The 16,994-nt window shown below is 37.9% G+C and overlaps 1 protein-coding gene across 1 annotated transcript; it reads right to left on the reverse strand.

The window, feature by feature from the left end:
* Positions 1 to 418: 418 nt before the first annotated feature.
* On the reverse strand, positions 419 to 15,824 carry LOC140234320 (uncharacterized). The gene is made up of 4 exons (XM_072314382.1): positions 15,768 to 15,824; positions 8,854 to 8,975; positions 2,349 to 2,536; positions 419 to 1,081 (listed from the first exon to the last, which is right to left on the reverse strand). The coding sequence occupies exons 2-4, from the start codon at positions 8,950 to 8,952 to the stop codon at positions 442 to 444; spliced, it is 927 nt and encodes a 308-aa protein (XP_072170483.1). The 5' UTR covers positions 8,953 to 8,975; positions 15,768 to 15,824; the 3' UTR covers positions 419 to 441.
* Between the last annotated feature and the right edge of the window lie 1,170 nt (positions 15,825 to 16,994).

Here is a 16,994-nt window from a genome sequence, read left to right on the forward strand (position 1 = left end):
TGCGCTCAAACATGTCAAAAGACAATAAATGAGTACATCCCCTTCCCTTCCCCTCCCTACACCCCCCTCCCCCATCCGCAGATGAGAAAATGGTAAAATCGTGATTAAAATGTTAAAACCTTAAAAACATAAAACCATAAAAACTTGGTTGACACTAATGACGCTCTGATATACTCACTAACGCAGCCACCGATAGACCTTTTAGTAATTGTATTTCCTTCGGGAGATTTTTACAAACAAGTGAATAAAATCATAATACAGCTTGTACTTGGGTACCAAAGCTGTACTGTTCAAACACTAACTTGAGACTCTTTATTAATCTAACTACTCCAGAGATTGTCATGCACTTCATGCTTTGAAAAGGCATACACCTGTTACCAAGGAATACAGACTAGCAGAGAACAACGTTAAGTGGGGGAAAAAAAGAAGAAGCACACGGGATTAAAGTTTAAAGGTTGCCATCTCGTCGTAATATTGTTGAGTGGCGTCGATGCATTTAACGATATCCGGTTTCATCTCGTCGCGGGGTGGCGCCGGTTTCGGCGTATGGAACCCGGTGCTTTTGAAGGCCACTTCGTGAATTTTCTGATTAATCAAAGGAATCAGACATCGCCACGTGTTGACAATATCCGCGCTCCCATCCCACTCAAGAAGGGAATCGGTGTACGGCATGCCGGCAGCCTCGCACAACTTCGGCAGATACAGCTCCGGATTCGTTGCCAAATCGTCACAATCGATCACAACCGAGTTCGGATCGATGTTCTCCCGGACGTGCTTCCACAAATCGTACTGACACTTGTACGTGTATCCAGGCATCATGAACGGAACGTCCTTTGTCATATCAAAGGTTTCCTCCTCCAGCGGTTTGCCCATTGACAGTCCCTCCGTCATCTGCTTGAAGAGCAGCCGACGCCAAGAGGGGAACATGCGATCTGGGCGTCGGATAAGGAAGACGTGCTTGAAGTTAGCCTCCTTGGTGGGCAGCATGTCGTAGAAGCCTGTGGCTCCGTAAGCCATGTCCTTGATGACGTATGACTTATCTGCTGGTAACGAGTCTAGCTGCATTCTTACACTGTCGCGTCTGATTGGCCAGAAAATAATGCACATGAATGATCACGTTATTAAGTAAGAAAGTGACATTTCTTTAAAATTACCGTCGTCACAAGCATTTTTTAAAATAACAATTCAGACAAAACAAAGATCGTGACAATGTGAAAACAGAATAAATATATTTTATGAGGATAAAATACCACAGCATATACCTGAATGTCTACGAAAACCCCATCCCATACTGAAAGTGACAACATTAAATGAAGACAAAACTCTGAACAGTAACAGACAATATAGGGCATTCGCGGCTTCCCAATCGGTTAGACTCACAATCATTTGAAAGAACATGGCTTTAAAATGCAAAGAAACTTAGAGTAGGGCCTACTAGATGTCCATCTCTGTGTATGTTTTTTTTTTCAAAATTAAGATTAGTAATACACAAAGTGATGTGATTGATTTAATCGGGTTTTACACGTTTTAGTGGAAAGAGCGTTATCAGTCCAGATCCTATGTAAATCTTATCAGTTCAACTAATCTTTGCGAAAATGCAGGGGTTGGGTAACGGGTATACACTGTATCAGATCCGTAACACATCTTTTGAAGAGATACGGTGTATTAGAGCTCCTCATCACGACGATGATATTATCTGGCAAATGAAGAGGATGTAGCGGATTCTCCAGTGGGCCCAAATGCTCTTAAAGCAACTGTTATGCGACGCACACGCGTTTTGATGAATGATATGATTCAACATAGAAAAGTTATTGAAAACGATTATGGTTTGATTACGATCAAGCGAGCGGGGGGGGGGGGTGGGAGGGACCAACTGTGCACAGTCTGGTGCATGCATTTATCAATAACATTTTAGTAGTTTAGCATAATCAATGATCAATGATTAAAAATGGCCACAGACACATCAGACTGTTGATCAACACTTTGATGAAAGGATATAAGTGAGCCCGGACTGAATGAGGTTATAATCCAGTAGGTATTTTAACTGTTTCAGGACACATTAAATTGTTGATCCTTTAGTGACGATGATATCGACTACATGCTTCTCAAGGTGGAAAAATGGCTTTCTGAGTACTCTTTCGTGTTATCAACTAAACATCATGAACATGGATTATTGTGTAGGCGCCACTCTGACTACACACTCTCAGTCCTCTTTCGGGGGCATTTTATGGACGGTCATTTTCATGTTACAGTTTATATATTTTTCAGACACAATGTTCATAATAAAAAATAAACATTGTTTTTATACCTCGTGTTTTTATGTCTTTTTTTTCCCTCTCTTTACTCACAGAAAGAGTGATGTGTCCAGCTTGCTTGGATCAAACTTATCTTCCAAGGGTATTCCTTTAACTTTGGCCGCCATGCCGGCCCCGAAGGCCGCGGGGTCGAAGTCTTTCATCAGTCTCGGCAGCTTGAAGCCCATGGAGGCGCACGTGAAGTCGTTAAAGAAGGCGAGACAGTACGGCTCGTACCATGCCTGGAAGAAGTAATCAGTATAAAAGAAGGAGTGGCAGAAATATTGTTAAGTATCAAGGAAACATCGAAAACTCAGTGTTAGGCCCTTTCAAGGACCATGGAAATTTGTTCATTGTTTAAGATACCTCCTTAGAGCAATACTCATCGCTCTTTAAAAAGAAAGATGTCCTACAGGAAAGAACACAGGTTGAATAGCTATTGTGTTTTGATATGAAGTACATGTTTAGTATATTTCATTTGTATGTTATTATTTCGCTATTTGATTGTATCTACTACGCAATTTTACTTTCATCTTTCAATCACGTATCAAAACTTTTAAAGAAATACAGTTCGACCTCGATTATCCGGCCTCCTTTTATCCGGAAACCTCTATTATCCGGACGCGTTCACGCAGTGAAGGACTTTTTTTTTTCATCCAAAAATTCAGAAAAACAGTGACTTCAACATATTTTCATGGATCTATTTCACTAATTTCATAAGATGTGCATGATAGGTTTCTCAATATCTAAGGAGGTAAAACATGTATGATTTTCACATAAAGATATAGGGCCTACTTTATTTTTGTGAAGAAGGGACTACAATTTTGCGCAGGCTAGCATAGATTACACCACCGTTGCGGGGTACACTACCTGCCTAGCTGCCAGTGCACTGGGACGGCAGCTTGGACGGCAGCTATATTATACATTAACATTGTGTCTCCCATATCCGGCCAATTCGCTTATCCTGATGAGCGCCGGTCCCGACATGGCCGGATAATCGAGGTCGAACTGTACAGCACAGTGTTAGCATAGATACCAATGTGAAATGGAAATGGAAATGGAAATGAAATGGAATTGTTTGCTGTTAAAGTCCAAATGTTTGACTAATGCATTTAACGCGTGTATTTATTTCATACCACCGCATTGTTACTGCTAGGAACAAGCTTAGTTTTAAAACAGATGGCCACTTCAAAAAAAAAAAAAAAAAAAACATAAAAAAAATTTCAGCCCACTCACTGTACTGCTTTTCTTCCGGAGACAAGCATCATATATTGTAAGATTATGTAATGTGCGTGCTACTTTATTCATGTATTTTACAATTTGCTTCATCTGTTGGTACAACGGCGAACAATGATTTCGAGGTCGACGCACGACCTACAGTTTGTATTGTTGCAATTTCTGAGTTCACTGTTCGCATCCAACAAAGTGTTACGTTTCTGTTGATACAGAAACCAACAATGTAACTGAAGTCGATGTATCACTTGTTTAATTGCTTGTTAGCAAGAATGTTTTTACTGTATAGCCGTCCTACGCTGTTACGTCATTGTGTGATTACCTTGTCATTGCTTTTGTTATGAATGATTGTTAGTTAAAATAGTTGTTAAGGACTTCAAATTTAAATACCGTACCCTCCCGTTTTCAGTGACCACAGCAGCTATCAATCTGCTGTATCACAACCAGTTCTGCCCAGTTCTTCTCTTCTTTCATGCTTTGTCTTCACAGCTTAATGTCTTATCTACCCGTATCCTACCCTATATAGCTCTCAGATTCTCATCTTCCCTCCGGTATCTGCCTCCATATCCTCCCTTTCTTCTCTACCCGCATTATATACACGGCTATACCGAAACCAGATTTCTCTTGTCCACCCCCCCCCCCTTTTCTGGAGTCTGTCTTTATTTCTTCCTCTTTTCTTTCACCCGATTCCATCTCGACTCATTCTATAATGTCAGACAAGAATATTGTAAAAATGACAAATTCCTTTCAGAAAGGAGGTTGTATTGACATAATGATACTGTTTATTTTTCATTATGTGTAAGTCACACTACTTGCTAGGTCACCCCTAAAGTGTAGCATATTATTTGAATTTGTGTTTTTGTGTGTCTATGCTCTGCAGTCCTGTAGATCATGTCAATAATTTCATTTCAAGCGCTCCTCTATAGTTTGTTACAGCACAACACGCACCGATGCACCTCATCGTATACACCCCGTGTATACGATGTGCACTACACTTCCCGTTGCACCATGATATGCTGCGATCACGTAATGTTACTCATTGTAAATGGATTCTGATTTTGGAATAGATGACCAACAGCTAGTCAACCACACAAGTCAGTATTTCACTATTAATGAATTTAACAGTCAATTTTTTGTCAATAAGGCAAATCAGATTTGTGCTAATTTTAGTTTAATTCATTTTAATTCAAGGAGTTTGAATAGAAACTTTGAATTATTTCTAAATTCTCTCAATGATTTTCCATTTTCCGTTATAGGAATTACCGAAACATGGTTGCACTCCAATTCCCCGGACCTGTTTGGCATTGACAATTACAATTTTATTCGTAATGACAGAAAGCATGGCATAGGAGGTGGGGTTGCCATGTATGTTAATAATCAAATTAAGTTCAGAATTCGAACTGATTTGCATATTCAAGGAGCAGAAAGCTTATTTATTGAAATTTTAAATGACAATGAGAAAAATATTATAGTTGGTACCATCTACCGTCCTCCGCAAAATGATATTCAATCTTTTTTTGACAATTTCGATCAATGTGCTAATGAAATTCTTGGAGAGAGAAAATCAATTTTTTTGATGGGAGATTACAATATAGATTTATTACAACCCACCCATTTTCATGACATATTACTTTCCAACTCACTGCATCCCCACATCAATAAACCCACCAGAATAAACAATAACACCCATAGTAAAACATTAATAGATAATATACTGTCTAATGTCATTACTGAAACCTGCACGAACGGCATTCTTTATTCAGACATATCTGATCATCTACCGATTTTTATGATTAAAGACAAATCTGTAACAACCCCAATACGCCGCCAACCCAAACAATACTTGAAAATGTATAGAAATGAAACACCACAAAGTATTGATTCATTGAATCAAGATTTATTTGAAGAACAATGGGATGACGTCTTTGAACTCCAAGACGTTGATTCTTCTTATGAAATTTTTTTACAAAAATTATTAGATTATTATGACAAACATATTCCTTTAACTACAAAGAGAAATGGAAGGAAAAGAGCCCGGCAACCCTGGATTACTCAAGGTCTTATACATTCCATTCTTACTCGAAACCGTCTTTATAAGATATCTCTGAGAAAACCCACTCCTGAAAATGTGAAAAGGTATAAAACATATAGAAATAAATTAACTACTTTAATTCGAGTTTCAAGTAAATCATATATTTCAAATAAACTCGAATCTAACAAGGATGATAAAAGTGCTCTTTGGCGGACTGTTAATGAAATACTTAAGAAGAAACCTATGGAATGTCCTGATAGTATTACTCATAATGATAATGTTATCACTAATCCTGACCAAATTGCAAATATTTTTAATAATTTTTTTGTTAATGTTGGTCCTTCTTTAGCAGCATCTATTCCCATAAATGATATAAAAAATTATAAAGAATATTTATCTGAAAATAATCAAAATTCTTTGTTTTTTACTCCAATTAATGAATCTGAAATTATTGATATTGTTCGACTTTTGAAATGTAGTAAATCCTGTGGGCCCGATAATTTGAGGGTGAATTTATTGAAAAAGATAATTTACCCCCTAGCAGCCCCTCTCACCCATATATTCAATCTATCCCTATTTAATGGCAAGTTTCCAGACTCTTTTAAAATCGCCAAAGTTATCCCCATCTATAAAAGAGAAAATCCATTAATGGTGAAAAATTATAGACCCATCTCATTGTTGCCTGTTCTATCGAAAATCTTAGAAAAAGTAGTTTACAAGCGTCTTTACTCGTTTATGATTGGAAATGATATATTGAATACGAATCAGTTTGGTTTTAGGAAAGGATTTTCTACCGATTATGCTATAATCAAATCTGTCGATAATATTATTGATGCGCTTAGTAAAAAAGAACATATAATTGGAGTTTTTATGGATCTTAGTAAGGCATTTGACACTATTGATCATGACATTTTACTTGGAAAATTACAGAATTATGGCGTGAGAGGGATTACTTTGTCATGGTTCAGAAGTTATCTAAGTCATCGCAAACAATATGTTGCATTTAAATCTAGTCAATCATTATATTCTAACGTGTCATGTGGTGTCCCTCAGGGATCTATCCTCGGTCCCCTACTTTTTTTTTGATTTACATTAATGACATCACCAATTGCTCCCCTCGTTTGAACTTCATCTTATTTGCAGACGACACTAACGTTTTTTATTCTCATAAGGATATTGCAACACTGATTGATACACTTAATATGGAATTAGGTAATATTTCGAAATGGTTTAGAAGTAACAAGCTTTCATTGAATATTGATAAGACATGTTTTATACATTTTCATACTCTTCAATCCCAACCCACCCTTCCCAAAAGTATTTATATTGATGGTATAAACATTGCTGAGAAACACTCAACCAAGTTTCTAGGAGTGACCCTAGATAGCAATTTAACTTGGAATACTCATGCGCAGAATATTACTACAGCAATATCTAAAACAACTGGTGTTTTAAGGAGAATAAAGTATTTGATTAATGATCAAACTTTAATAATGTTATATAACACTTTATTTTTACCATATGTAATGTATTGCAATATTGTATGGGGCAACTGTAGCAAAAGTAAATTAAATACAATTTTTATTCTTCAGAAAAAGGCTCTTCGTATATGCACACACTCAATTTTTTTGGCTCACACCGATCCTATATTTCATCGCCTAAAAACTTTAAAAGCCCATGACATACATATATATCTAACTGCTATATTCATGTATAAACACACTCGAAATTTATTACCATTTTTTCATAATGCCTTAGTAACCAATGACCATATTCATTCATACCCAGCCCGTCGTTCCCATGATTTTCATTTAAGTAATCCAAAGCTTTTACTTGCTCAAAAATCGATTAGACATCACGGTCCGGATACATGGAACACTCTTCCTGAGGAGTTGAAACAATGTGCCTCCTTGTTTTCATTTAAAGCAAACTTAAAGAAGCACATTTTATTACAGTATACTTCAAATACAAATTAAAAACAAATAATTCATATGATTAATGTTGGTCTCCCAAATAGCAACATCGCATACCGTTCCCTTTTTCAGCAAACCAATTCGATTATTCTACATTCCAGCATATCTGCCCTTCTGCACTTTCTAGCACTTGCACGCACATCCACCACCATCACGTTTTTCCCCTGCTATCTTCGCAGCAGAATTTGTATTGTATTGTAGTATTACCAGTATACGCCCCTACCTTTTCCTCTGGCCGGCCATCTTTTCAAGCTATGCTTACAATGGCGGCCCTCTGCATTATCGCTCCATAATTATAATTGTTGTAATCCCCGCTGCATAGACATGCATACTGTATATTGTATCATTAATTACCTTTTATATCTTTGTTTACGCAAGTCAAACGACTCTGTTTTGAATCTATTTTGTATATTTTCCACATATTCATGATCATGTGCCTTATGTATATTGATTTGCTGATTGATTTGTTGATTTGCAGAAAATAAAGTATCTATTAAACAAAATTAAACAAAATGTCATCTAGTTACATTCAGCTCCAGAGAAGAAGGCAAACAGCTTAGCCTTTTTTTTTTTCTTTTCATTTTGATTCTCTGATTCCATTTTTAATTTCAAATGAGTCTGGAAACGCAAAGATAATGGAGAAATACCACTCATTACATTCATCTTTCTTTACTGTAATCTTCATTCTGACGTGGAAAAATATGAATAAAGATAGGAAGGGAAGAAAATAAGGACTTCCTCAAAGCTTGAAATGGATCATAATATCCATATTCACTATTGCAGAGTTTAGCGTCGGAATACGTCCGAAATGACTATATTCATCTTTGCGAGGAAACAATATCACAAGTCAGGTAAAATTTTACTTTCTTTTTTAACAGAATGCAAGAAAACACACCATCACAGTCGTGAAAAAACATAGTGTTCTAATTAAACGATCACTCTGAAATCAATTACTTATACGCAAGTAAAATTGTCGCTCTGTCGTTGGATACCATTGGATAGGCCTACAGATATTTAACGTTATTTCCCCACGATGGTAGGTCTACCTGTTAATGTTTTCTAAAATAACCTGTCAGTCATTTTAATACATGCCATTTTAGTTTGAAAAAATTCGTTACCACGTTGGGATTGCAAGAATTCTGTAGTTGCCAGAATCGGTTTTTGAAATGAAACTATTGTGATTAAAGTTTCATTGTATCATAATCATTGTAAACTGCGTGGCAAGTTCAGGGCCATAGTGAGCAGGATGTTCAGTTGCGACAGACTTCTCTTGCCTATAATGGACTGGCGCTAATATATAGACCAATATGCTTAGTCTTACCTGTGTGTTCGGTTGGAAACTTAGGCACTTGAGGACGCACGTAGAAATCGAGCGCGGTACGCCCCAGACGATCACACGAAACGTCTTTCCGTCCGCCATATTGGAGTCTGTGTTCTTCGAGTCTGCCATTATATAAAATAAGGAGGAAGACCCAAGATTTGATTTTCAGTCAACTCGCTGTATTACGCAAGAGGTCATCATTGGTTACAGACCGCCACAATGTCATTTCATTTCCAGATGCGGACTTGATTTGATTTGATTTGATTTGATTTGATTTGATTTGATTTGATTTGATTTGATTTGATTTGATTTGATTTATTCACAATATGCATCTATACATACATTATTCACAAATATGCACATAGTTTGTAAACGATTATATGTTATTATACATTTGTGTGGATCGTTATAAGTTATGAAAATGAAGCTTGACTGGGACGTTCAGTATGGATAACGTACACCTAAACTCTAGTGGCACGACACTGGCTTGTTTTGTACATGTCCAAAGCAAGCCAGGCCACTCTAGGCATATCCCAAGTGTACAAATTATGGGTGCGCATCGAATACAGTATATTATTCTCTTCTTGATATTGTTTCCCCTTCTCATTTATCTTATTATCCAATTCAGATATAGTGTTGTGTTATATATAAATAAGAAGCGGGTTTAGGAGACAGTGGAGTGGGGTATCATAATCATGCAATAGCATCAAACATCATCCAGGCGAATGTCATTTAAATCTTAAAAGATACATTGTACCAAAGTGTGTGACAATTAGTGACAACCCTTGAATATTGCGCATCAAAAGTCACAATCGCAATTGTATTGTCAAGAATGGATAAATCAAATCATCTCAACAGCAGACTGAGCCATGAATTACTCACCTTTTTCTCTTTTAGCTTCAAAAAGTGAGAGAAAACAAGTAAAGTGAATAATTTTGTCTCCGCAGTTCCACTGGGCAACAACACTTTCATTGCGCTTGTAAAATCAAATCAACAACATTCTAAACCATGCAGTGTCGTCTATTGCTCTAATTACTTATTCAAATCGTTTCTTTCCTTACTATACTTCCCTGTAAATAAGATCACCTTTGTGACATCATTTGATTTTCATTTGTTTGCTTCCATATATTACTGCGTAATGTGTAGGTATGGGTGTTTTTCTTTTTGTTCATCTTATACCTTAATTACAGATATCATTACTCACATAATAGTCTGTTCATATACGGTTGCAAGCGTTTTACCGTTGCATCATGGTACATTGTACTTCCACCAAATCCATGAGAATAGAACACTCTGCCACCGGAAGGAAGGATATCTGGACTCTGTATTCTAGCATCGAACGAATCGTGTGAGCGATGACGAAAAAAATAAGAGTACAACTAGTACAGTCTACTGTGTCGAAATATTGGGTCCCGTGAGATTTTCGTGCCAAAATTGATTTTTTCAGCTAACTTGGTCAATTTGGGGTTGCTGAATCCAAAAAACTTTGGTTCCATTTTTTCCAACCACGTCTTCAGCCGCCATTTTGAATTTCAAAATGGCCGCCATAGCAAACTGTGTTTTGACCCAATTCTCATAATGTGAGCATCATAGAAGGTTCAAATTTGATGCAAAAAGCATGTTCATGATGTCAGCCATTCTAATGCACCATTTTCTGATACCGTAGATAGTTTTGATACAGTTTTTAGGCAGCCATCTTGAAATTCAAAATGGCCGCCATTGCTAAATATATTTTACCCATATCTAGGGTTGTAAGCATTGTGGAAAGTATCAATTTAGGTCAGAAAGCATGCTCGTGATGTCAGACATGCTAACATAAACATTTTTTTTTTAAGTGATGGATCATTTTCATTGGCGGCCATCTTGAAATTCAAAATGGCCACAGTAACGAATGTAATTGGTCCTGTATCTCATATCGTATACATTGTGTAAGGTTCTAATTTGGGGCAAAGAGCATGCGTATGCTATCAGACATTCTGAAGCATCTTTTTCTGAAACGATGGTCAACTTTGATATTGAAGGAGGCCATCTTGAAATTCAAAATGGCCGCCATACCAGAACGTATATTTTGACCCATATCTCATGTTGTAAGTAATAAAGAAAGTTCACATTTCGGGCATAAACCGGGCTCATGATGTTGAATATTCAGATGCACTTTTTCCCTCCCTTAAATTGCAGATCACTTTCGAGGCGGCCATCTTAACAATCAAAATGGCTGCTTTTCAGCTAATATCTCTGGTTACAAGCAACTTTTAGACATATGAATGTTTAGGGGGCGTACAGTATACATTCTTTTAAAAACACACATAGGGCCTATACATTCTGTAATAATAGATTATTCGCATTGGCCGCCACTCTTGAAATTCAAGATGGATTTCGACTATATTTGGTGCTGTAAGATCTTTAAACTGCAAACCCAAGCATGCTGGAACACTCATGTGTAAGTCAATCACTTCAGTGAATTGCGTAGGCGGGACTGCTTCCTGTCCTCAGTAGGTACACTACCATGTTGAAATGCAAAATGGCTGCAATGGGAAACATTCCTTTAAAAGCATTGCATTTGGGTAAAAATTGTGAGTGGGAAATCATGTGATTCTGACGTCAAAACAAATGAATTTCAAAAGAACCTCTTGTGTCTGAGTGACTAAATGCCCCAGTTAGACGATTTGGTTGTAGAGTTTACAACATTAGCCCTACATTCTAAAAATTCATGGGATAGTCACTTTAATAGACAACGTCTTCTATTCTCGGTCCCTGCATATTTTTTTGAAGTCACCAGCACTTTAAGGCTGTACACAAGGGAGAATTGGTTTTATAAAATTCTTCCAGAAACAGTGACTTTTGCATTTCTTGCTATGAGCATGATAATGAATACTGTGGCCACCGTTGGTGTAGGAAGCTCAAAGCATTTAATTGAACATTTTATGCATACCTTCTGGAAATAACTACAATGTAATGTATCATATTTTCCTGTAGTAGAGGCACAAATTAGGTTGTGAGAGATTACGAGCTTTGCTCTCTGGATTTGTTGTATCAAGACTCTACGAGGGTAAAGCGGGAGATTGTCCTGGTTGAAGTCATCCACGCCAAACTTTGGGAGGCATGGACTGTGTCATTGCACATTCTGCATGATTCCAGGTTTAGATACTTCTTGGTCCATCTGCTCTTTGAGACATCCTCAAATTTTCAACTTCAGCCAGCACCATAAAAGGCATGAAAAAGCAGACCTTTGTTTTTTCACAACGGACTGCAGAAGATAATCTCTCAATAATGTCAATTGTACTTCTATCATTTCCTTTTCCAGTGATGGAGCAGATATCATGCAATACAGTAAGTAAAACAAACTTACAAGATCCATGAGGAGAATCGAAATGTCAGTGTCTACGTATTAATCATCAATATCTCTGATTTTCCCTATGCTCTTGAAGTAGCATCTACAGAGTGTACAATGGAATGGGACTCTGTTTCCTCGTTGTGAGTGACGGGTGACAGCTCCCATGGCATCTTTGATGAACCCTTTGTTTCTATTATTTCCGTGATGTCGTCTCTGTGTCACATGGAAATGACTGCTCAGCATTTCAACTTTCAGGCTGATTATATGGCTCAGTTTTGTGGGTTTCTAAGGCATGGGTATGAAAAATGAACCTTTGTTAGTGAGAATGAGGAGAAGGCCATGAAATTATGAGATGAAGAGTGATTGTGGAATTACTTGGAACTTATACCTTCCGATAATTGTATCGTTCAGCAATGACTGGATAATGACAGGTCTATCAGACTGTAGAGCCAGTAGAAATGTTATGAGAAGTTAGTGATCCTCTTAAGCTTAATGACTTTGGATCCAATCTTACATGGTGTATTTTGATCGCACAAGTTGAATGTCTGCCCTTTTTCATACTCTCCCAGAGATTAATAACTATATTTTAATTCACCTAGATACAAATTCTTAGTACAGAACATGAAAACTTCCCTTTTCATCTCTTTCTAGAAATATCCCCCTTGAATGTTTCCGATAGCTGATTGCCAAACACCACATTCATCAGCTTCAAGGCAGTGACAATTTTTGAGATTACCCTCATGTGATGGTCTTCTAAATTGTGGAGGAATTCTGATGCATGCAAAGCGCCACAGAACTGAGCTATATTATTGCTCCTTTGTTGTTTTAGAATCATTGGCTGTATAGCAGTAAGCAATTTGGAAGTCTTAATAACTAAAGATGACCCACTCAAGGGCAATCAGGAAAAAGCCTACTCATTCCTTATTCATTCTGTATCATTCGAGAAATATATCTAGTGTTTATCAAATCTTGTTTCAGTTTGTGGCCAACAAACAAGCTTGTGAATTGGATGCCTGGTAGGGTGACCATGGCCTTTCTTGCCATTGGCCATTGCGAGACTTTTCCTTGTTTGTCTTCATTCTCTCGAGGCAGCATCACGTTTTTGAAGATCACCTTCAGTTGTATCAATGCTTGCTTTTGTACAAATATTTTACTGACTGGGCTTAAATATAATCATTAACGAGGTTCCACGATGCAAAATAATGTGATTCCCGGGAGGCAAAAACAAACCGCCTTAGCGTGCAGTTCGCGAACCGCATATACTGTACCCGTCTGGCTATATGGGATGTAACGCTTACACGCTTGCCCACATGTATGGGACAGTGGTATGCCCCCTCCCCCCGTACGCAGTTTTTGCCCCTCAGCATAGCTTGATGACGTCATTTGGAACCTCGTCCTTACATTTTTAATTTACGGCGACCATTTTGAATGGAGAGATGGCTGTCATTCTGCTTGACCTGGAAATGAATTCGGTCTATCTAACACAATTTTGGCTAATTCATCTAAGGCGCTTACAACAGTATGTTTTCTATGGCAGCCATCTTGAATTTCAACATGGTGAAATGCCTAATGATCCACAATTAGAAAACAGCTGTACTGGAATGTTGGACACCACAAGCATGTGCATTCTTGAAAATTTGATGCTTCTACAATAATTGCAACCTGAGATACGGGTAAAAACGTTATGGCGGCCATTTTGAATTTCAAGATGGCAGCCTACAATCTGTACAAAACAATCCACAATATCAGAAAAAGATATATCAGAGTGTCTGATATCACAACGATGCATTTTGTACCAAATTTGAAGCTTCTACAATGCTCACTTTATAAGATATGGGTCAAATTACAGTTTGCTATGGTGGCCATTTTGAATTTCAAGATGGCAGCCTACAAATTGTATCAAAATATCCACAATATCAGAAAAAGATATATCAGAGTGTCTGACATCACACTCATACATTTTGCACCAAATTTGAAGCTTCTACAATGCTCACTTTATGAAATATGGGTCAAAATACAGTTTGCTATGGCGACCATTTTGAAATTCAAAATGGCGGCTGAAGACGTGGTTGGAAAAAATGGAACCAAAGTTTTTTGGATTCAGCACCCCCAAATTGACAAAGTTAGCTAATAAAATCAATTTTGGCACAAAAATCTCACGGGATTACATAGTAGCCTCTACTAAACTGTATACATGTACTGTCTATTTTGATCAGCAGGTCGTAAGGTCGGGTCAACTCAGACTCAGTTCGGGATTTTCTGTTAGTCTGGATTTCAGACCTTCAAAGCCCCCCCCCCCCCCCCCCAAAAAAAAAAAAAAAAAAAGGCGCTCACTACATGGGAGTGTCGTGGGACCAATTCTATACTAGGGAGGTATACGTATATCCCTTCACTATATACGGATATAGCATATGGAGCAGTAGCTCCATGGTTTTAGTATCTCCAGGGAGGTGAGATGAAATCTCACGTCTCTGGCACCTCCCTGGTATCTCATTGGTAGATCGTACGCTACACCGCAAGTTAAAGATCCCATCAGCTAGATGACTTCTAGGACCTACGGTTATGAATAAGTCTCCATATAACAAACTCTGGATTCTCCTTCCCCAAAATGGATCTCCGATTTTTTTACCATTTTATTGTACTAAACTTATACACTGACACATTTTCTGTCATACCTGGAATAAGCTCAGACAGATCAGGTCTCAACATTACACCTCAGAAACATCCATACTCCAGTCATTGCTATATGCTATAGCTTGTTCCAGCATTGAGAGTATGGCAAGGAAGTGCGTGAATGAAGTCTATATGTGTTTAAAAAAAAAAAAAAGAATTGCTATTGTGAGGTATAATAATGCATGCTACATGGCAAGTCGCATGTTGATAATCAAGGTACTGCTTATGCCTTTTTCAAGTGACTTTACTTAAGTTTATATGAATGATGCGCAAAATGTTGCGATGAGAAGTGACACCATTGTGAAATGCACAGGACAACGCTTCCTAGAAAGCAGTGATCATCAGCCATCGAGTTTGTAGACGTGTTCATCAGAAACACGACATCCACGGTATTGTACTATACATGGGCGCAGTCGGGCAGGTATGAGGAGTTGGCATCTTATGTGGGTGTGGGGAAAGTGCATTGGGAGTGGCAGGGGAGGTGTCTGTCGCTTAATTGGTGACGAAGCTCAACATCAGTGCATGAGCATCACACATTACGATGTACGCACTCTTGTCTGTTGCCATGGCAATCATAAACATTGTTCACTGACATGTCAATCAGAGTGAACTTCAATACTTTATAATTATGGTGATTATCTATTACAGAGGTGACATGGTATATATACGTGAAATTGAGAAGGCAGTACAGTGTACTGGTCTAGTGCTTCTTGTATAGCACATCCGATGTTTTACGCGGAACTATGAAAGAGCTAGCTAGTGCCAGTGTATGAGAATGTCCCATTAAACAGCCAGTAGGCCTAAGTCAGTTTGCATGTTTAATCGAAAATCCTATCGAAATGTGGGTTACATCGTACAACGTATGAAGCGGCAAACGAGAGATAAACTGATGTCTTACGGTACTCACTGTTGGTATCTGGAGCTTGAAACAGGGACGACCCCTCGTCCGTCGAGTCTCTCGTACGCAATAAAACACCTGTATGGGTGAAAGTACATGTATTGTCGTTCCCCGTTAAAACTGTAGACACACGGCTGATTTCCTGCGACCCCTTTCACTGGACAACCTCGCGTTCTTTTAATCTTTTGTCCGCAATAACGTGTTCAATAACTAGTTCAATAAGACTCATCGGTTTCTCAAATTGAATAGTAGTCTATAACTTCAGGCGTTCTATTCAATGTCATGTAAGGACTTTTGGAAATGGCAGTGATGCATTTTAGTGCGTAGGGTCTATACTCACAAGCTTTCACCTCGCTATATGGGGGATTTAGGTATCACACGTGTAAAGGATTTGCAAATTGTCACACCACGGTAGTTTTGTTATTATTTTCTTTTTGAAAGAATGATTATGATGACGAAAGAATGTTCTTCGTGCTTCATGACAACAGTCTAAGGAGACCAAGTCATTAATAGTCAATCCTAACATTTATAAAGGGCCTTTCCTGATGAAACTCGTGCAGAGGTCAAGAAAAACATGGTTTTACTACGCATAACATTCACCTTTTTTTTTCTGACTCTATATGCTGAAACAAATGTAGTCACTCTAAATCTAAAAGAAATCGTGTCCAGCCTCTATGATATAAATGAAGTGTGTTTTGTAGAGGGATGCAACCTCATCACCCACGCCTAATAAGCATAAATGAGGCTTTTATGAATTAGCTTTTTATTTCAAATTTATTTTAGTATCTCCGTGGTATCGTGATGCTGCTCAGGCTGTTCAATTCCATTTACAGATAATAGACCCAAAGGGATAACACACTATGAACTGTAAGTCTTTGAAGGTGCCAAAGGGATCAAGCGGGGGGGGGGGGGGTGGACGGGGGTATCACCCTCCCACACTAGGGAATTTTTGCACTTTTGAATTTGAAGTCCAGCGATCATCTATAGTGCACATTTAAGATTTGGAAAATTTCCAAAAGAACCGTACAAGAAAATGAACATTATGGAAAATAAAAGGAAATTAGAGATAATTAACATTAATACTCTCTAAAAAATCTATTGAAAATATTCACTCTTAAAGGAGTGAATAACAGAAAAGAGAGAGTTTAGAGTGCAATAGTATTATTGGAGTGAATTTTGTGTGAAAATGTTCCATTTTCACTGATTTTGGAGTGACCTCGCGGATCACTCGACATG

This window comes from Diadema setosum, chromosome 10 (genome assembly GCF_964275005.1).
Source record: "Diadema setosum chromosome 10, eeDiaSeto1, whole genome shotgun sequence".
In the NCBI taxonomy this organism is placed as follows: domain Eukaryota; kingdom Metazoa; phylum Echinodermata; class Echinoidea; order Diadematoida; family Diadematidae; genus Diadema; species Diadema setosum.